The sequence below is a fragment of the Zonotrichia albicollis genome, chromosome 5, assembly GCF_047830755.1.
Source record: "Zonotrichia albicollis isolate bZonAlb1 chromosome 5, bZonAlb1.hap1, whole genome shotgun sequence".
Taxonomy (NCBI): domain Eukaryota; kingdom Metazoa; phylum Chordata; class Aves; order Passeriformes; family Passerellidae; genus Zonotrichia; species Zonotrichia albicollis.
In genome coordinates this window covers 7769943-7791763 of record NC_133823.1, presented here as the reverse complement: position 1 = coordinate 7791763, position 21821 = coordinate 7769943, and the positions used below count along the sequence as shown (strand labels likewise).

Sequence of the window (21821 nt, the reverse complement as noted above, 5' to 3'; positions counted from 1 at the left end):
GGGCACACCTAGACATAAGCACACCTGGACGTGGACACACCTGAACATGGGCACACTTGGGAATGGACACATGTGGGAATGGGCACACCTGGGAGTGGACACACATCTGGGAATGGACACAGCTGGGAATGAGCATAGCTGGGAATGGTCACACACGGGTATGGGCACGCCTGGACACAGACATACCTGGGCACGGACATACCTGTGTGCTTGTATGTACATGGCACACCTGTGCAAGGACACACCTGGGCAGGGACACACCTGGGCAGGGACATACGTGCACAGGGACACACCTGTGCTCCCACTCATGTGGGTCTGGGGCACAGACAGGCAGAGCCGTGCCCGGGATGCGGTGCCAGGGATGCCCCGGGCCATGGCGATGTGCGTGCCCCGGGTGTGACAGTAGGGGTGTGGCCGCAGGGGTGTGACAGTAGGGGAGTGACCGCCCCGGGTGTGGCCGCAGGGGTGTGACCGCAGCAGGCTGGGCGTCACCCTGGCCCCGCCCTCGGCCCCGCCCCCTGCGCCCGCCCCGAGCCCCGCCCTCTCCAACAGCCAGGCGGGGCGGGGCGGGGCGGAGCAGTCGGGGACGGGGTCAATGCGGGTGGGGTGGGGCAAGGGCTGCCGTGGGGCGTGGTTAAGAGCTAGAGGCGGGGCCAAGGCTGCCGTGAGGCGTGGTTAAGAGCCAGGGGCGTGGTCAGCGCGCGGCGGGGCCGTTTGGGGCGGAGCTAAATTTGAGCGGGGCGGAGGCAGAGCGCGTTGTGGGCGTGGTCAGAGCGGCTGGGGGCGTGGCCTGCGCCGTTGCGGGCGGGGCCGGCCCGCCGGTGTCGCTCGCGCTGCGGCAGCGGCGGCTCCGGAGCGGGGCCCGGCCCGGCCCGGCCCGGCCGCTTCTCCCGGCCCCGCCCCGCCCGGCCCGGCTCGGCCATGGCGCTGCTGCGGGCGGCCGCGCTGCCCGCCGAGGGCTGCCCGGCCTGGCTGCCCACGCACGTCCAGGTGACGGTGGTGCGAGCCCGCGGGCTGCGCTGCAAGGGCGGCGGCAAAGGCAAAGCGGGCGGCAGCGACGCGTACACCGTGATCCAGCTGGGCCGCGAGAAGTACAGCACCTCGGTGGCCGAGAAGAGCGGCGGCAGCCCCGAGTGGAGGGAGGAATGTGCCTTCGAGCTGCCCCCCGAGCCCGGGGCCTGCGCCGAGCTGGTGCTCACGGTGATGCACCGGGCGCTCGTGGGCATGGACCGGTTCCTGGGCCAGGCCCTGGTGCCCCTGGAGCCCGCCCGGCAGCGCGGCCGCGGGCCCGACGAGCGGTGAGTGCGGGGCGGCCGCGGGAGCGGGGCTGGGGCCGGGGCTGCACTGAGTGCCCCCGAGTGGGCAGCACGGGGTCCCAGGATGGGCACATGGACCCCCCCAGTACCCTGCCATGGCTGTCACTGTGCCCCAAGGTGGGCACATGGACCCCCTGTGTGCCCGGGGACTGGTGTCCTGGGATCCTCGTGTGTCCCACGGTGGTGTCACAGCGTGCCTGAGTATGCCTGGAGGAGGACACGGAATCCCCCAGTGCCCTGGCATGGCTGTCACTGTGTCACTGTGTGCCCCGGAGTGTGCTTGTGGACCCCCCCAGTGCTCTGGGATGGCTGTCACTGTGTATTCCAGGGTGGACAGCGCATGGTCCCTGGGTCCCCAGGACGGCTGCTGGAGGAAGAAGGGCATCACAGCTTCCATGGGCACCCTTGGGACGTGCCACGAGGGTTGGGGTGTGGCTCATCCGGGCGTGCCCGTCTGGGCTTTGCGGGGCTCCGGCTCCATCTATGGCTCTGTCCGCCTCAGGAGAGTGGCCCTGGGGAGGGGTCCCCAGGCCGGGCTGGCTGTGTCACCCCCTCGGAAGGACTCGGGCCATGGCAGGGCCTGGGGATGCCCGGGAAGGACATGCGGGAGGGGTGGGACGTCTCGGCTGTGCCAGGAAGGGGATGTGGGACGGGGGTCCCTGCATCCCCCTGGAGGGAATCGTGCTGGACAGGGCACCGGAGCATCCATCCCTCGGGCAGGCACAGCATGGCCCACGGTCCCTCTGCATCCCCAGGGCTCTGTTCCTCCTGCACCTCGTGGTTTGTCCCCTGGTGGTTTGTCCCACCAGGTGTCCCCTGTTGGCTGCGGTGGCTTTGCAGCCCCCCTGTTGTCACCTGGTTTGTGATGGAGGGTCCCCAGTCTGGGGTGCAGACCCCAACCCCGTGCTGCACCCTGTGCGTGGAGGGAATTGCTGCTCCTTCTCCCTGCCCAGAAGGGTTTACAACAACCAGACTGTTTTCCCAGCACAGAGGAGCAGGAATGGGGCTGGGATTCCTGCAGGGAAGGAGTTTTGGGGGCGTTGTTGGGGCAGGGCTGGCAGTGCCCCCCTGGCCCCCCGAACCCGGCAGCTGTGCTGGATCGCTGCCCGGAGCTGCGGCCTTGCAGGGAGCCTCCCTCCCTCCCCCCGTCCCTCCCCTCACAGGCACAAAAATCAGCAGCAGAACGGGCTGGGGGAACTTTCCCTGTGGAGCAAACGCATTTCCCCAGCCCCGAGGCTCCCGGCGGGCCCAGAGGGGAGCGTGGGCCGGGAGAGGCGTGAGGAGCCCCGGAGACACGGCTGGCAGCTCCCCCGCGCTTATCCTGCTTTATTCTGCTTTTCTTAGCAAAACGCCGGAGCTGGGCGGGCTCAGAGGCTGGGCCGGCATTCCTGGGGCCTGCTGGAACCGGGGATGTGGGAAAACCCCGTGGTTGGGGACAGCCCTGCCCTGGGGAAGGTTTTTGTGGAGCCCCCCGAGGCCTGCTCCTGGCCAGGGCCTGCTCCTGGATCCTGGAGTCCCAAAGGTCCCGTCAGGGGCTGTTAATCCCACGGGAGCAATGTCCAGCCTGTGTCACCCCGTGACACCAACCCTGCAGGCTGCAGAGCCCCAGGCGCCTGGAGAAGGCTCCAGGGAGACCTTCCAGCACCTTCCAGGGCCTGGAGAGAAAAAGGTCCCTCCCAACCCAAATCATTCCAGGATTCTGGAGACCCCTCTGCTCTGGGGACAGGCTGGCAGAGCTGGGAATGTTCCCCTGGAGAAGGGAAAATTCCAGGGAATCCTCAGAGACCCTGAAGGGGCTCCAGGAGAGCTGGAGAGGGACTGGGGACAAGGCCTGCAGGGACAGGAGCCAGGGAATGGCTGCCACTGGAAAAGGGGAGATTGGGCTGGGATCTTGGCAAGGAATTCCTGGCTGGGCTGGAATTCCCAGATTTGCTGAGGCTGCCCCTGGATCCCTGGCAGTGCCCAAGGCCAGGTTGGGCATTGGGGCTTGAATCCACCTGGGACAGGGGAAGGGATGGACTGGGATGAGCTTTGAGGTCCCTTGGAGCCCAACCCATTCCATGAGTCTCTCATTTGCTGTTTCCCTCCCTTCCCGTAGCTTTGCTTGCGTAAGGAAAATTCACTTCCCCTTGAGGCATTCAGGATCACAGAAGGTTTTAAAACTCTGTTTTCACCCGTGGCCCCGAGGATGGAAATGAGCACGCAAAACATGAGGGAAGCTCTCACCCTGTGCCCCTCTGCAGGCTGGAGGGACCACACTGGGTTTTGGAGGAGAATCCCAGGGGCTGGAGCTTGCCCAGCTGGGTGGGAGAAGGATCATAGGGAGCCTAGGGGATTCTGACTCTTTGGGAGCTTCCAGCCAGCTCCAATGTCTGGAAACAACTTTGTTCAGGAGGAAACTTCCCAGATTAGAAAGAGTAAAACAAACAGAGGCTCCCACCCTGGGGCTGGCCCTGCAGGGCCCAGGCAGGGCTGTGCTGGGGAGATAACAAAGTTGTGGGGCTGAGCCCTGCCCTCTGCCAGGGCAGGGGGAGCCTGCTCCAGCAAAGCATCCCTTGTCAGCGTGCTGACCTTGCTCTCGTTTCCCTGCAGGTTTTTATTGCACAGGAACTCAAACAGTGATAATTGTTATCCTTGTTTTCGGCTGCTGGAAAATGTTCCGTCAAGCTTGGACTCTTCCCCAGGAAGGGGGGCCGGGGTGTTTACGAGCTGCTCAGCCTGGGCCATTTCGGTGCCTTGCCAGGGGAAAAGCAACTCCTGGAGTTGCACAAGAGCAGCCTGAGAGCTCTCATGGCCTTTTTGGGCGTCCCAGGGTTTGTCCCATGCTCAGGCAGCTCTGGGGATCGGGCTTGGCAGGCAAAGCAAGCTCTGAGCATCATTTCCCCCTTTGCATGGAGCCTTTGGGCATCCAGAGAGCCCTGGGCAGAATCTCCTGGTCCTCACCTCCCTCCCCTGTCCTGGTCCTACAGCTCCCTGTGCTGTGCAAAGCCAGGCTTCAGCTCAGGAAAAGAGGGATTTTTGGGAACTCACAAGGCAGGTGTTGCTTCTGCTTCCCAACATCCAGGAAATGCCCTTGGAGTCCCCCGTGGGGTGGCAGCAAGCCAGGGACTGTCCCCTGCACACCCAGCCCATCAGCTGAGAACCCTGGAGTGCTTTGGGTTGGAAGGGGCTGTAAAAGTCACCCAGTGCCACCCCTGCCATGGCAGGGACACCTCCCACTGTCCCAGGTGGATCCAAGCCCCAGTGTCCAACCTGGCCTTGGGGAATGCCAGGGATCCAGGGGCAGCCGCAGCAAATTTGGGCACCTGTGCCAGGGCCTGCCCACCCTGCCAGAGAACAATTCCCAATTCCCAATATCCCATCCAGCCCTGCCCTCTGGCAGTGGGAGCCATTCCCTGTGCCCCATCCTTCCAGCCCTTGTCCCCAGTCCCTCTCCAGAGGACTTGGGGACCTTTCCCTTGGCCCAGGGTGAGCAGCAAGGGAGGGGACACTGAGGGGACAGTAGGGAACACCTGCAGGGCTGGGCCCCAGATCTCCCTGCCTGGGAACCCAAAATATCCTTGATTTGTAGGGTGAGGGTGATGGCAGGAGGAAGGTCCAAGGTGTTCTGGGCTGGCTAAAGCCCTTAGTGGCCATTCTCCAGTCCCTCCCTCTCTGCAGAACCATTTCCATTTGTCCCTGTCCCAAAGGTCTCCCAGCCCTGGGACATGGGACAGGGTGAAGGTGTAGGCAGGGAGCCCCAGGGTTCAACCCCCAGGGTTTGGGGTCTGTGTGTGAAGGTGCAGCAGGAGTCAGGATTACTGATCTGCTTTTCCTGCAGTGCCTTGCACTTGCTTCTGACAGGGAACTCGTCAGGGGAGTTGTTCCCTGTGCAGAATTAGCTCAGCTCTGACTTCCCCAAAGCCCTTCCGTGCTGCACTTCCCCGTTCTGGTTCCCCTTCCTGCCCAGCTGTGGGGCACCTGCTGCTGGGGGGGCTCTGGGGGGCTGCCAGGGCCTGGGGCTCCCCTCCCTCCCTCTCCCCCAGCACAGCGCCCTAACCCTCTCCTTTGGCTGCCAAACTTGGCCAGCCCAGCTCCCTGGGGCCACCAGGGTTTCTCTGCTCCGTGTGGGGATGGAGGAGCTCCTCAGGGGAAGGAACAGGGAATTCCTTGGGTGGGGGAATGCCATGGAGGCAGAGAGAGTGGAGAAGGAGCCCCAGCATGGGCAGGAGGCTGGGAGAAGGAGAGGGCTGACCCAGAGGGGCCCATCCTGCCCAGTGATGGGTGCTGCCTGTGTGCTCAGTGTGTTGCAGGGCTGAGAGGCTCCCTCAGAGCCAAGGATGGTCCCAAATCCCTGCCAGGACCCCCACACCAGGCACTTGTCCCTTGCTGGCCTGGTGGGACCCCTCCTGTCCCCTCCTTGCTTCCCTGGCACTGTCCTGGTGCTCCCCCTGGCATGGACCCACTCCCATCTCCTCCCCAGCCCCTCTGGAGCTGTGCCAGCCCACGCTGTGCCCGTGGGGTCTCCCTCCCTCCCTCCCTCCTTGGTTTAATGAAGATCAGGAGATCATTAGCAGTGGAATGGGGCTGTGGCAGCCTCGGGGCTGTGCCATCTCCCTGGGACCTGGTGCTGCTTTCCATTCCCAGCCTGGCCTTGGCTCCTGGTGCCAGGGGACACTGTCACACCCAGGCTGGAGCTCTGTCTGCTCCCCGGGGAGCTGAGCCCAGGCCAAATCCCTGCAGCTCTGTCCTTGGCACGCCTGTCCTTAGCCCGAGGAGAGGGAGAGACCTTGCACTGGGGTGGGGAGGAAACTGCTGCTCTGGGGTGGGTTTGGGATGGCAGCTCTGCACCCAAGGGCAGGCAGAGTGCCCAGCAGGGCTGGTGAGGGTCTGTGGGGGGGCAGAAGCACGGGGGAGCTCCTGGTGTGCCCTGAGCTGGGATGGCTCAGGCTGAAAATGCAGCTCTGAGGCAGGAAACGCCCTGGAGTGTGGAAATGCTGCAGGGGAGGAGGGGCTGCTGCTGCCAAAAACTGGGGCAGGATGCTCTGCTGTGGGGGCAGGGGGACAGCCAGGGCTGGGGTGGCATCGGTGGGGACCAGGGTGGGGTGACACCCGTGGTGACCAGGGTGGGGTGACACCCGTGGTGACCAGGGTGGGATGGATCTGTGATGATCAGGGTGGGATAACATCCGTGGTGACCAGGGCGTGATAACACCCGTGGAGACCAGAGCTGGGACAACACCCTTGGTGACCAGAACTAGGATAACACATTTGGTGACCAGCTGACCCCAGGCAAGTGTTTGCCCCAGCTGGGAGCCCACGGCAGAGACCCCAGGTGCTCCACAGGGTGTAATTTTGGGTGTAATTTTGCTCCTACCTGCCCAGCTAACCCCATTTCCACCCAGCTGCCATTGCTGGTTTAAGGAGTTTAAGGCCCTTGCTCTGCTCTCCTGCAGGAAAATCTGCTTTTCTCATTTTTTAAGATGTTTGAGTGGTCTGCTCCCAGCTGAGCTAACCTGGCACATTGATGTGTTGGTGGCTGTGAGCACTGGCCCATCACCCTCCATCGTCTTCCAGCCCAAAAAGCTGCAGACTCAGGCTTCTCACTGTGTCACGTGGATTTTCCAGGGCCCTGAGTGCCTCCAGCTGCAGGAAAACCTGCAGCACAAACCTGGGCAAAGCCCTCAGTGCTGTTGGTGCAGAGCTGCAGGCCTGGGGCAGCTGGAGCTGCTGCCTGTGCTGAGCCCAGCTGTGCTCAGTCCCTGCTCCCTCCCGTCCCTCCAGAGCCTGGTGCAGGGTGGGCTCTGCTCCCCTCCTTCTGGGAAATATCCTTGTGGCTCCTGGAGGAATCTGCTCAGTGCTGGAGGAGCCCAAGGGAAAGCTGGCATCCTCTGCAGTGCCAGGTGGGCACTGAGCCCCTCTCTGTGCCTGGGGCCTGTCAGAGCCTGTGCCTGCCTGAGCTGTGCTCAGGCCTGCCCTGGAATGCTCCTGCTCCATCAGGGCCTGCCCAGGACGTGGCCTTTGGGAATTCCATCCCTGGAGCAGCACACTGGGGCTCCTCCCCAGCTCTGCATTGCCAGGGGGCTCTTCCCTGACCAGCCCAGCCAGGATGAGGGAGTGGGGCTGCTGCTGGGCTCAGCATTCCTTCCTTCCCTTTTCCCTTTCTTTGTGTTTGACTCACTCCTGAGCAAGGGCTGGTGTGGTGGATGAGCCATCCCTGTGTGACCTGTTCCCAGAGGGGCTGTAGTCAGTGCTTTAGGCTGTGTGGAGCCATTGGGCTGGTGTGCCTTCCCCTGTCATTAGTGTCCCTGACTCAGCGTTGGTGTCCCTTCCCTGGCATTGGTGTCCCTTCCCTGGCATTGGTGTCCCTGCCCTATCATTGTGCGCCTTCCCCTGGCATTGGTATCCCTGTGCTGGCATTGATGTCCCTACCCCAGGCTTGGTGTCCCTGCCCTGGGGTTGGTGTCCCTGCCCTGGCATTGGTGTCCCTGTGCTGGCATTGGTGACCTGTTCCCAGAGCAGCTGTAGCTGATGCTTTAGACTGTGTGGAGCCATGGAGCTGGTGTGCCTTCCCCTGTCATTGGTGTCCCTGCCTCAGCGTTGGTGTCCCTTCCCTGGCACTGGTGTCCCTTCCCTGGCACTGGTGTCCCTGCCCTGGCATTGGTGTCCCTACCCTATCATTGGTGTTCCTTCTCTATCATTGGTGTCCCTGCCCTGGGGCTGGTGTCGCTTCCCTGGCATTGCTGTCCCTTCCCCTGGCATTGCTGTCCCTTCCCCTGGCGTTGCTGTCCCTTTCCTGGCACTGGTGTCCCTTCCTCGGGACTGGTGTCCCTTCCCCAGCATTGGTGTCCCTTTCCCTGGGGGTGATGGCCCTACTCTGTCATTTGTGTCCCTGCCCTGGGGCTGGTGTCCCTTCCCTGACACCTGCCCCAGGGTTGGTGTCCCTTACTTGTCATTGATGTCCCTTCCCCTGGGCTTTGTGTCCCTTCCCCTGGGGTTTGTGTCCCTGCCCTGGCACTGGTGTCGCTTTGGAGAACAGGCATTCCCCAGTCTCTGGGTGCAGGTTCTGTGTGTTCACCTGCCCTGGTGCCTCTCCCAGCCTGAAGTGGGAAGGATCCACAGCAGAGGGTGTCTCTCCTGTGCCCCCAGGATCCACAGCAGAGGGTGTTTCTCCTGTGCCCCCCATGCCCTGGAGGGGCTGGCAGGAGCAGCTGCCCCCATGGGGCCTGTGCAGCAGCCCCTGGTGCTCTGCAGTCTCACAGAGTCAGCTCAGGGCTCCTGTTGGTTTCACTTTGGGCTCTTGTGGGCAGGGCAGGGGTCAGCAGCACTGCCAGTGTCACCTTGTCCCCTGGGTTGTGTGTCAGGGCAGCTCAGATCACTGGGTGCCCACTGGGTGCTTTATTGGGAGGCAGCTGGGGGACACAAACTGTGGGTGCTGAGCAGATAAATCCAGCTGGGCTGGTCACATCCTGACTCCTGCTCTTGCTGTCCCAATCTGTTTTACAGCTCCTGAAATTTTCCCTCCCTCCCTCTCCCCACCTGTCCATCCTGTGCCAGAGAAAAGCCTCAGATCCCCAAAAAAAGTGATTTGGGATGGAGCTGCTGCCTGTGCTCCCATGCCAGCCCTATCCTGGTGCCTCAGAGCTCTGTTCCATGCCTGGTGTCTGTCCTGGTCCCAAAGCTGTCCCCTCCATGCCATCCTCTGACCATGCCAGGATGGACCTTGTCCCATCCCTGGGCACAGCCACCAGCTGGGCTGGCTTTTCCCTGCTTTTCAGGCTGTTCCTGCCACTGAGTCCCTCTGGAGTGACACCACCTCTGTTCCTGGCCTGTGGGTGCTGGGATGAGCCCTTTGGTGGGATTTTTTCCCCTGGATTCCTGGTGTTCCAGAGGAGCATCAGCACCATGCCCAGGGCTCCCTGCCCCTCCACACAGCTCCTGCTGTGCCTGTTGGAGGAGCAGGGCTGGGCTCTGGCTGTGTGAGCAGCTGGGCTTGGTTCCTTTCAGCCTTGTTTGTCAGCACTTCTGGGAAGAGCATTTGGAGAGATGAACTTCCCACCTCTGCTGCTCCATCCTCAGGGAATCAGTGTTTATTTTCCATCTGTGCTTTCAGCAGCTCGCAGGGCTCACCTGCAGCATCAGCCATCCAAAACCAGCCCTGGCAGGGGAAGCTGGGGCAGGAACACAAACCAGACAGAAAAGCACAGAATTCCCCTGGGCTGGCTTGTTTTCCACCCTGTGCTTCCCCTCTGGGCTAGGGGAGTAGGGGAGCTTCCTCCTGCCCAGCCGCCTCTCTGCAGGGAGATGTGCCTGTGCTGGGCTCTCAGGGGGCTGTGCCAGCAGGGGCTGGGTTCTCTGTTTTCCCTGGGTTGGTTCTCCATGCCCTGCCCTGCTCTGGCACTGTGGCAGCCCAGCTGAATCCTTGACTGAAGGCTGGGGGCTCTCCTGGCCAGGCAGGCTGACCTTGCCTTGCTGCAGGGATGAATCAGCAGGAAATGCCAGCCTAGAGCAGGCTGGGAAGAGCCTTTGGGATGTGCCTGTGTCTGGCTGCAGCTCTGAGCTGGGGAGGGCAGGAGGATTTCTGCTGCTTTAGGTGAGCCTGGCCTGCCCTGACAGTGCTCAGTGCTTTGGGGAGCCTTTGGAGGAGCACCTGAAATGGGAGTGCCCCAGAAATGCTCCAGCTGTGCCTCCTCCCCTTGTGCATCCATGAATCCCAGGGGCCCCCAAGGGACTTCACTCTCCCAGGAAACTCCTCTGAACTCCCTGCTGGCAAAGCACTGGGACCAGTCTGAGAGGGGAACTGGAGCTCCTGGTGCCCAGGGTGTGCTGAGCAGGGCTGCTGGGGCACTGCAGGTGCAGCTCAGCTGGAGCTTGAAGGGGAATCTTGGGGAGCCCAGCCAGAGCCATCAGAGGGCAAAGGTGGTCCTCCCTGGAATGACCCATGTCCTCCTGGAATGACCGTTGTCTTGCTGGAGTAATCCATGTCCTCCTGGAATAACCCCTGTCCTCCCTGGGATAACCCCTGTCTTCCTTGGGAATAACCTTGTCCTCCTGGAATAACCCATGTGCTCCTTGGGATAACCCATGTGCTGCTGGAATAACCCATATCCTCATGGGAATAACCCATGTCCTTCTTGGGAATAACCCATGTTCTCCTGGAATAAATAACCCATGTGCTCATGGAATAACACTTGTCCTCCTGGAATAACCCATATCCTCCTAGAGGATAACCTGCTCATGCCATCAGGGCTGGCTGTGTCCTGCTCATGCCATCCCAGAGATCCTGGCTGTGTCCTGCTCATGCCATGTCCTGCTCATGCCATGTCCTGCTCATGGCCAGCCCAGTGCTCCCAAACCCTGCAAGGTTTCTCACTGGTGGGGAATGAGCAGTGCCCAAGCATTCCCCTGTAGCTCCATGAATGTTCATCGGCCAGAGGTGTCCCTGTGCCCCCCTGGACTGTCCCCTGCTGCCCAGGGGAGGATGAAGCACAGAGGAGAAGGGAAGGTGTTAGCCCTGAGCAAATCCACCCCATCCTCACCCTCTGTGGGGTCTCTTTTCCCCATAACCACATCCCTGTGCTCCTGCTGCCCCTGGCTCAGGCAGGGATGCTGCAGGACGAGGGCAGCTGTGGGTTTGGGAGCTCTGTGTCTGCTCCAGCAGATGTAAAACCAGAGCTGGGTTTGTCTCCCCAGGCTGCCCCTGGCACTGCTCCTCTCCTCACAGGGGGAGCAGGAGGAGCAGAGCCACTCAGGGCTGTGTTGGAGGGCTGGGCTGTGCTCATTACCCACCCTGACCTAGGTGAGTGTGCACAGCCCCACTGTGGGGGCTGGGGAGCCTCTGCCACACAGGGCAGCTCCTGATCCGGGGACAGCCCAGGAATGGGGGCTCAGAGCCCCCCCAGCTCGCCAGAGCCTCCCCAGAGCCTGCAGCAGCTTCCCCTTGCCAGGCTCTCCTGGCTGGGTTTGCTCTGCTTCCTCCCCCTCAGCCTCTCTGGGCTGCCCTCCAGGCCCTGCCCTCATGGAACACAGCTCTGGGGTCCCCCTCTGGGGATGCACCCCAGCAGTGCTGCCTCTGTGCAGGGTCACAGGGACAATGCACATTTGGCAGCAAAGAGAATGTCCCAGCCTGTGGCTTGTGCCTTCTCTCTGGCTGGGGCTGCTCTGCCTGGGGGTGACACCCTGGAGGTGTCCCATGGATGTGATACCCTGCAGGTGTCCCAGGGCTCTCCATGCCCTGGAGGTGTCCCATGGAGTTGTCACCCTGGAGGTGTCTCCAAGCTCTCCATTCCCTGGGTGTGACACCTTGGATGTGTCCCCATTCCCTGGAGGTGTCCCTGCATGTGTCACCTTGGATGTGTCACCATGGAGGTGTCCCTGGACTCTCCATTCCCTGGAGGTGTCCCTGGGCTCTCCATTCCCTGGAGATGTCATCCTGGGGATGTCCCCATTCCCTGGAGGTGTCCCTGGGCTCTCCATTCCCCAGAGATGTCCCATGGGTGTGTCACCCTGGAGCTGTCCCTGGGTTCTCCATTCCCTGGATGTGGCATGCTGGAGGTGTCACCCTGGAGGTGTCCCTGGGCCCTCCATGCTCTGGAGGTGTCACTCTGGAGGTGTCCCCATTCCCTGCAGGTGTCCCATAGATGTGTCACCCTGGAGGTGTCTCTGAGCTCTCCATTCCCTGGAGGTGTCACCCTGGAGGTGTCACCCTGGAGGTGTCCCTGGGCTCTCTGTGTGTCACCCTGGAGGTGTCACCCTGCAGGTGTCGCCCTGGAGGTGTCTCATGCATGTGTCACCCTGGAGGTGTCCCCAGTCTCTCGGTGTGTCAGCAGGACATCCCCTGGCAGGGCAGGGGGCAGGAGCTCGGGGAAAAGGAGCAAAAGGAGCAGCTCCCCAGGGAGCAGGGGATGCTGATCAGGAGGTTCCCTCCTCTGGAAGCACATCCCAGCTGTAGAGAGCAGGGAAGGAGCACAGACCAGGACACATCTGGAAGCACATCCCAGCTGTGGGGAGCAGAGAAGCAGTTCAGACTGGGACACATCTGGAAGCACATCCCAGCTATGGGGAGCAGGGAAGCAGCACAGACCAGGCCACATCTCCTCACCTGCAGCAATGCTGCTCCTGCTCCCCACCAGCTCTGGCTCTGGACAGGGTTTCACTGCATTTTAACTGAAATATTGTGACCTGCAAAGGCTCTGTGGGGCTGGGACCCCTCCAGACCCTGGGAGGGTCTCCCAGAGCAGGTGGCTGGGGGTGAGTGGCTTGTCCTGGGTGTGCTGTGCAGCAAGGGGCTGGTCCCAGCTGTGGCCTCCCAGCCCCCCAGGCAGCAGATCCTGGTGGATCCCTGGGGCTGGATGTGCTTGGCACAGCTCCCTCCCTCTCTCCCTCCCCTGCTCCAGAGCTAGCTGATGTAACCCAGTTCTGCTCATTCAGACCTGGAAAAGGGAGCTCATGGTTGTTTCCTAGGTGTGTTGTGTTGCCTATTCCCATAAAAAACATCGTGTCCCTCTCCAGGGTGGGACCAGGGGTGTCCCCAGCCCAGAAACCCCTCCCAGCATCCCCCCAGGGCAGCTCCTGAAGGAATTTGGGAAACCCAGAGCTGTGGGAAGGGGTTCCTGGTGGAAAGGTGCTGTGGGAGTTTGTGAGTTGCTGCCTGGGACTTGCTCCCTCCCTGGTCCTGCTGTCCTGCTGCTTCCCAGCAGTTTGCACCTCCTGTTTCCTCTGGGGCTGATTCATAAAAATCCCAAGCACTGGACATGGAGCAGCTGGATCCTCCCAAACCCTCATCCTGTGCCACAAACTGAGAGCTCAGCCTAAAAATAGCCCTGTGCTTGTTAGAGGTGTAGCCCCGACTGCTGATGAGGCCTTGGGAACCAGAAATAGCTCCAGAGTCCCAGCAGGAGCAGAGGATTTGCCTTGAACAGCTGCTTTTTGGAGCAGCTCAGGCTCAGCCCCTAAATCCCCTTGGATGCTCACAGGGCTGGGGGTGCTGGGGGCACATCCAGGCTGTTCCAGGGCAGCTCCTGCATTTCCCTGTGTTAATCCCCTCAGGTCCTCCCTGTTTTTTTCCATGGGATGATGTAAGGCACACAAACTCCTTTCAGGAGCTCTTTGTCTTTCCTGTGCAGTGACTCAGCCCCCCAGGCTGTCCCTGCCCAGCTGCTGCAGCCCTTCCCTCCTGAGCTGCTTCCAGCTCTTCCTTTAAATTGAAAATGCACTGGGGATGTTCCAGACAGCCTTTTCCCCTCCAATCCCTTGGGAAGTGTTCTCCTGATGCACCTGCTGCTGCATCCATGATGCACCATCCCATGCCCTCCTATCCCATCCTATTATCCCATCCCATTATCCCATCCCATCCCATTATCCCATCCCATCCCATCCCATCCCACTATCCCATCCCATTATCCCATCCCGTTATCCCATCCCATCCCATTATCCCATCCCGATCCCATCCCAATCCCATCACAATCCCATCCCACTATCCCATCCCGTTATCCCATCCCATCCCATTATCCCATCCCAGGGGCTCGGCTTCTTCTGGGCTGCCTTGCTCTAAGGGGTCAATGCTGCCTTTTTCCATGGATATATTTTTTTTTCCCTGCCTGGCTGTTTTCAAGCTGGCAACCTGAGCACTGAAAGTTTTGCAGTGGATGGGGTGGGATAAGTGAGTGGTGGGAATGGGAGTGGATTCACTGGGATTGAGTTCTGTGTCTGTGCCCAGCAAAGTCCCAGGCTCTGTCCCTCCTGTCCTTGTGTGCTGAGGGACCTCGGTGCTGCCCGCTGTGCCCCTGGAATATTTACCGGGGAACGAGGGCATTTTGTGCCCCCTTCATGGCATCCCAGACTTGTTTGTGTTGGAAGGGACCTTAAAAAGTATCCAGTCCCATGGGCAGGGACACCTCCCCCTGTCCCAGTTCCTCCAAGCCCTGTCCTGCCTGGCCTGGGACACTTCCAGGCTGAACTGTGCCATTCCCAGGCTTCCCAGCTCCTTCCTTCATCCAGGCTGTGATAACTGCCCTGGCAGAAATTCAGCAATTCCTGGAGGACACAACTCCAGTTTTTTCCTCACCCTGCTGATTCCTGCATGGTCACACCCACCTCCACCCCATCCCATTATCCCATCCCATTATCCCATTCCATCATCCCATCCCATCCCATCCCATCCCATCCCATCCCATCCCATCCCATCCCATCCCATCCCATATCATCCCATCCCATCCCATTTTCCTTCCCTATTTTTTCTCCTTCTCAGTGACTTCACCCTCCAGGTGGATCCAAGACACCCCTGGGATTTTTATTTTCTGGGAAATTGTTAATGCATAATGCATAATGTCAGAAGTGTCTTCACCTGCCATTGCTCCCAGAAGCACAACGTGGAGAAACAGGATCTGCCCTGAGCCTGCAGCTTTCCTTGGGCCTTGTTAAGGGGAATTTTAATCAGAAATTCATTTAATACTTGGATCTGGGTGGGATCAGGGCTGTGGCTGTGCTGGGTTCCTGCTCATCCTGCTGCATCCCTGGGAGTGGTGCCTGGACTGGCAGAGAAGGGGCATCCTGTGGGGATGAAGTGATGTTTGGGGAGGAACAGATTTTTGGGAAGGAACAGGGAAGCACAGTTCCCTGGAGGCCTGTGCTTGGTGCTGCCCCATTGGAATGTGGGAGTGGAGAGCCAGGGGGTGGCTCTGGGTGTGTGTCTGCTTTGGTGTCCCCTGTCCCACCGTTCCTCCCCTCTGGCAGGAGTCCAGACCTTTCTGCCATCCCATTCCAGGGCTGCTCCATGCCCTGCCAGCTCCCAGCCATTCCCTGAGGGAGCACCAGCACCTTAAGGGAGGCTGGGGGTGGTTTTACCTCATGCAGGGAATGGTTTGGAGCCTTTTCCAGTGTTCCCCATTTCCATGGGCAGCTTTGGAGCAGAGTCTATGCCAGGGGTTTTGTGACGGTGTTCACAGGGGTCCCAGGATGAGGGAAGAGACGAGGATCGGACTCCATGTTTCAGAAGGCTTGATTTATTATTTTATGATATATATTACATTAAAACTATACTAAAAGAATAGAAGAAAGGATTTCATCAGAAGGCTAGCTGAGAATAGAGTAGGGAAGAATGAATAACAAAGGTTTGTGGCTCGGACACTCTGTCCGAGCCAGCTGACTGTGATTGGCTGTTAATTAGAAACAGCCAACATGGGCCAATCACAGATGCACCTGTTGCATTCCACAGCAGCAGATGATCAATGATTACATTTTGTTCCTGAGGCCTCTCAGCTTCTCGGGAGGAAAAATCTTAAGGAAAGGATTTTTCATAAAAGATATCTGTGGCAGGGGTTTTGTGTGGGGTAGAGCAGTGGGAAGCATTCCCAGGAATCCTCAGGAATCAGTGGGAGCTTTGTGCTGGGCATGGCCATTAGCTCCTTCTGGAGCCTGCTGTGGGAATGTGGGAATTGCCCCCAGATCAGCAGCCTGGGAAGGGTGGGCTTGTGTTGGGTGGGGCTGGAGCTGCTCAGCAGCTGCTGCTGCCCCAGAGAACCCCTGGGAGGCATCACCCTTTAAAGCATTGATCCACTTCCAGGCAGCCCTGAGCATCTTTGCTGGAGTGAGACACAGCAGGTCTGGCAGGAAGCTGATTTAATGGATGCTCCTGAGCTCCTTTGCCACTCTGGGTCAGTCTCTGCTGAGAGGATCCCTGAGTCACCGGCTCTGGGACATTCCAATCACTAGCACAAAACGCTGGTGGCTTTGTCTCCTTCCAAACACAGCTCCCAGCTTTGCCTGCAGAATCACAGAGCTGCCTGGAGGGCTCAGTGAGCTGCTGGTTCCCAGGCTACTCAGTGAAAGAGCAGCGTTTGGGTTGAGGGCAGGGATGGACATGGGGCTGCAGGTGCACCAGAGAGGGCTCAGGTCCCGTGTGCCATGTCCCAGGTACACCATGGAGGGCTCAGGTCCTGTGTGCCATGTGCCAGGTGCACCATGGAGGGCTCAGGTCCTGTGTGCAACCTCTCAGATGTACCAGGGAGGGCTCGGGCCCTGTGTGCCACCTCTGTGTGGGGTGTTTGTGTCTCTGACTTAGGTTTAGGTGCTATCTGGGACACTTGGGTTAGAATCCCAGCATCACTGAGGGAAAGCCCTCCTGGATCATTGAGTTCAATGCCCAAAGCACTGAGTGCCACATCCAGGCATTCCTTGGACACCTCCAGGGATGGGGACTCCAAACCTCCTGCGTATTTCCAACTTTTTCCAAACTTTTCCCTGGAGAAACTCGTGCTGGATGTCCCTGGTGTGTGATGGTGTTTGCAGGGGTCTTAAGATGAGGGAAGAGACAAGGATCTGACTCCATGTTTCAGAAGGCTTGATTTATTATTTTATGATATATATTACATTAAAACTATACTAAAAGAATAGAAGAAAGGATTTCATCAGAAGGGTAGCTAAGAATAGAAAAAGAAAGAATGAATAACAAAGGCTTGTGACTGACCAAGACAGTCCAGACAGCTGGACTGTGATTGGCCATTAATTAGAAACGGCCAACATGGCCAATCAAAGATGCACCTGTTACATCCCACAGCAGCAGATAACCATTGTTTACATTTTGTTCTTGAGACCTCTCAGCTTCTTAGGAGAAAAATCCTAAGGAAAGGATTTTTCAGAAAGTATCATGGCTACACTGGTGCTTTCTGTTCTCAAAGTTCTGCTGCCTTGTGGCTCTGGGAGGTGACAGAGGCCCTTCCCTTGTGTGTCCCTGTGGCTGCAGGTGGTACAAGCTGCACTCCAAGGCTGGGAAGAAGGAGAAGGAGCGTGGTGAGATCCTGGTGAGCCTGCAGTTCACCAGGCACAGCCTGACCGCCAGCATGTTCGACCTGTCCATGAAGGACAAGGCGCGCTCGCCCTTCGGCAAGCTCAAGGACAAGGTGACGGGCAAGAAGAAGTACGACCTGGAGTCGGCCTCTGCCATCATCCCCAGCAGCATGGCAGCCCTGGACATGGAGGATGACTTGGAGCTGGGGGGCAAGAAGTCCAAGCTGAAGGGTTTCTTCCTGAAGAACAAGTTGCGGCGGTCGTCGCTGACGCAGTCCAGCACGTCCCTGGGCTCGGACAGCACCATCTCCTCTGCCAGCCTGAGCCTGGCAGCGCCCGTGCCCGAGGTGCCCAGGTCCCCCAGCAGGCAGGGCAGCCTGTCCAGCGAGCGCTCTGGTAAGAGGATCAAGGATAATCCCCCCTGCTCCCCTTTCTTTCCTTGCAAGGGGCTGCTGAGAACTCCTTGCAGCTCTGTTAACTGATTGCTTACCCAGCACAGAAACAGGGATTGGGGAATTGGTGATTCCAGTTCCAGGAATGTGGAATGTGGAACCAGCAATGTGAAATTGGTCAGGTTGGGAAAGCCCTCCAGGATCATGGAGTCCAGCTGTTCCCTCAGCACTGCCAGGGCCACCACTGCCTCATGTCCCCAAGTGCCACAGCCACAGGGCTGTGAAATCCCCCAGGGATGGGGACTCCAGCCCTGTCCTGGGCAGCTGTGCCAGGGGTGGACAGCCCTTTTAGTAGAGAAATTTTCCCAAAATCTCCCCAGGCCCAGCCTGAGGCCGTTCCCTCTGCTCCTGTCCCTGTTCCCTGGAGCAGAGCCTGACCCCCTGGCTGTCCCCTCCTGGCAGGAGCTGTGCAGAGCCACGAGGTCCCCCCTGAGCCTCCTCTGCTCCAGAATGTCACTAAGAGGTGACTCTCAGGATCTGGGGATTCCTCAAGGCTGTTCCTTCAGCCCCTCGGGGCAGTCCCTGCCAGGAGGGCCCGGCTGGGCTGGGCTGGGCTGGGCTGGGCTGGGCTGGGCTGGGCTGGGCTGGGCTGGGCTGGGCCGGGCCTGGCTGCTGGCCCTGCCCTGGATCACTGCTCTCTCTCTCTCTCTCTCTCTCTCTCTCTCTCTCTAATGAGCCGCCTCTGCTCACAGGCAAAGCCCAAGCAGGGCTGGCTCCAGTGATTAAAACAATCTGAGCTCTTGGCACTCCCAGGGCAGTCATTCACAAACAAAACAGGCCCTTGTAGGGAATTAATTCTCCCTTGGAAACAAATACATCATTCAATGGTTCAGTTTGCTGAGACAGCACATTGCCAGGTTGGGTGGGAGTCCCTGGGAAGGCCCTGTGGCTTCTGCTGGTGACAAACCTGTGCTGGTTCCATCCTCCTTGGGCTGAGCCTTCCAGCTACTGGGAGCTTCCCTTCCCATGGCAGGGGACTGGAACTGGGTGGTCTTTAAGGTCACTTCCAACCCAAACCATTCCGTGATTCTGTGGAGGAAGCAGCATCTCCAGCTGGGAGGGACAGGCAGCTGTCAGTTGTTTTCCTTGGGTTCTCCGTGCAAAAATTGGCAGTAGCCATGAGATCATAGAATCACAGATTTGTTAAGGTTGTAAAGATGTTTAAGATTATCAAGTCCAATCTTCAAGGCAGTGGGAGGGAGAGGCAGGCACTGCACCCTCCTGGCTCATCACCAAGCAATGGCCTGGAGCCCATGGCCCCATCATCTCTTGTTCAGTACAAACTCATACATCACATGGAAGCTTTAAAACCCTTTAAGGGGCTTCTGAGGAGTTCCTTGCATTTATTACCAGCTCAGATCCTGTCAGACAATGGGTTTGTCATCTTGCAGAGACTCCTCCGGGGTCCTCCCTTGCAGTTTTGTGTCCCCAGTGTGGCCACACACCAGTGAGCTGTGTTTGCATTTCCAAGGGTTCAATCATAATCCCGTGGCAGGGAGAAGGCCGGGGCAGTTTCCAGCTCTCTTTGGCATGTCCAGGTGGAAGACAAGGATCATCTTGTGAAAAGTGCACATTATGTGGTTCTACACAGATATTTGCAATATGTATTTTGATGTATTGATTAGTAGTGCTGTATTAACATTTTAATAATATAATAAATGTAGTCTTGTAATTTCAGGGTAACTTTTGTAGTTAAAATAACAACTATGTCAGTGGGATTTTTTTAAGAAAGGAATGAGGCACTCGTACCAGATAGCAGCCACAGGACACCTGAATCTTTCAGAGAAAAAGAATTTATTGCCCCATTATCAGAACAAATTAACTTCTTCCTGCCTCAAAGGCGCTGTTAGGATTAGAAGGAAGAAGCTGATGATGACCAGACAGAATCCTGTGTTTGAATGGAATTTATGCGTCATGCATGAAGTGCATGAATATGCAACAGGCTGTTGTTTTTAAGGGTTAATCCTCTGTTAACGTGGGTCCTTTTTCGGGCTCGTGCTGCCCAGAAAAAGGTACCTGGACATCCGTAACTCTTTGTCTTTATTGTCTCATATTGTCCTAATTCAAATTGTCCAAACTATTATTACTCTAATTGTAATAATATTACCATATTATTATTATTACTATTTTTATTAATATCTTCATTATTATTACTATTATTTGTATTACTATTTTAAATAATTTTATAATTATTTATATGTATTTATATATAATTATATCTATTATATAATTATATCTATTATACATACATATTTGTATATAATTATTTTATTTTTATAATTATTTTTATAACTATCTGTATTACTATTTTTATTTTAAAATAATATTTAGTAAAAGTTTTTTTATTATTGCTATTAGTTGTATTACTATTTTTATAATTTTTAATAATTATTTGTATATAATGATATAATATACATTGTATATAATTATAACTATATATTTTATTTTTATAATTATTTTTAATAATTATTTGTATCACTATTTTTAGATTTTATAATTTTTAGTAATTTTTTATTATTATCAATATTTGTATTACTATTTTAAATAATTTTTATAATTATTTGTATATAATTATTTTATAACAATACAATAATTATTGTTTAATAATTATTGGTATTACTTTTTTATAATTTTTAGTAAATTTTTAAAATTATTATTACTATTTTAAATAATTTTATAATTTTTATATCATTAGATATATAAGTATATATATTATATATACATAATTATTTGTATATAATTATTTTATTTTTATAATAATTTTGATATTTATTTGTATTACTATTTTATAATTTTAATAATTATTTGTATATAATTATATAATATATATTATATATAATTGTATCTATATAATTATTTGTAAATAATTATTTTAATTTTATAATTATTTTTAATAATTATTTCTATCACTATTTTTAGTTTTTATAATTTTTAGTAATTTTTTTATTATTATTAATATTTGTACTACTATTATAATTTTTATAATTATTTGTATATAATGATATAGAATATATATTATATATAATTCTATATATTATATATATCATATGTATTATATATATAAAATATATTATATATATTTATCTGTATATAATTATATATATAATTATTTGTATACAATTTTATTTTTATAATTATTTCTTATAATTACTGGTGTTGCTATTTTTATTTTTTAATAATCTTTAGTAAATTTTATTATTATTATTATTTGTATTACTATTTTTATAACAATTTTATTACTACTAAACTTTTAACATTTTAAAACCAAGCGATTGACGTTTTTCACACTCTGTTGTGTTGTGTGTTTGCTCCCCGCAGTGAAGGAGCCGCTGGCCTCGCCCAAGCTGAGCCACAAGCGAGCGTTCAGTGATGATGTGTCCCAGTGCGGCCCCGCAGAGGTCCCGCAGAGCCCCCAGGCCCGCAGGGACCCCGGCTCCCGCTCGTCCCTGTGCATCAACGGCAGCCACGTGTACGGGGAGGAGGCGGCGGTGCCCCGGAACCCGCCTGCCTCCGCGCCCCTGCCCGTGCCCCGCAGGCAGGACGAGCCCCTGGGCTTCACCCCGCTGCACGCCGAGCCCCACTGGGGGCTGGGCAGCCTGGAGAGGGCCCAGCAGAGGGACGAGCCCCGCTTCATCCCGTCCCCTCCCAGCCTGGCTCTGCAGGAAGAGCTCAAGGTGTCCACCAAGGCCGTGACCCTCAGCAACCACCTGGGCAGGGCCAGGATGGAGGAGAGCGCCCGCCAGGAGGGCAAACCCAGCCAGGGTGCGGCTCCTCCGGGCTTCCCCACTGAGCCAGCCAAGGACAGAGCAACCGAGGACACCAGGAAGGAGGATAAGAAAGCCAAGGGAGGCTTCTTCCACCACGGGGGCAAAGGCCAGGGGGACAGAGGGACCCCCGTCCACACCTCTGCCGCGGGGGATGAGAGGAGTAAGAGCAGCGGCTGGTTTGGGTCCAAGGAGCCCAAAGAGTCCCCTCAGAAACCCAGGTCAGTGCCAGGGGGTGTGGAGGTCCAGGCTGGTGATTCCTGCCCCAATTCCGGTCTCCAGCAGCTCCTGGGTGCCCCTGGGAGTGCTCAGGCAAGGGCAGAGCAGGGAAATGCTTCCTTGCTCTTAAATGTCTCAAAGGGAAGGGGATTTTCCTGGATCCTCTCCTGGTTTCTGCCAGAAACCACCTCTGCTGGATGTGGGATGTGATTTACTCTCAAGGAAGGGAGGGATCCCGTCCATGGAGAGGAGAGGCTCAGTTGGGTCACACCAAGTGGTTGTGTGGCCTCAAAATACAGATTCAT

The 21821-nt window shown here is 56.3% G+C and overlaps 1 protein-coding gene across 3 annotated transcripts in view; it reads left to right on the top strand.

Annotated features, from left to right (window-relative positions):
• The first annotated feature begins 768 nt into the window (after positions 1-768).
• RAB11FIP5 (RAB11 family interacting protein 5) overlaps positions 769-21821 on the top strand; it is a 51386-nt gene continuing 30333 nt past the window's right edge. For 2 of the 3 annotated variants that reach the window (XM_074540727.1, XM_074540726.1), the window contains exons 1-3: positions 770-1298; positions 17038-17477; positions 20852-21518. In XM_074540727.1, coding sequence (XP_074396828.1) covers positions 922-1298; positions 17038-17477; positions 20852-21518 — 1484 coding nt within the window. In that variant the 5' untranslated portion in view covers positions 770-921. Of the gene's footprint in view, positions 1299-17037; positions 17478-20851; positions 21519-21821 lie in introns of all 3 variants that reach the window. The other variant, XM_074540728.1, reaches the window with a different exon arrangement.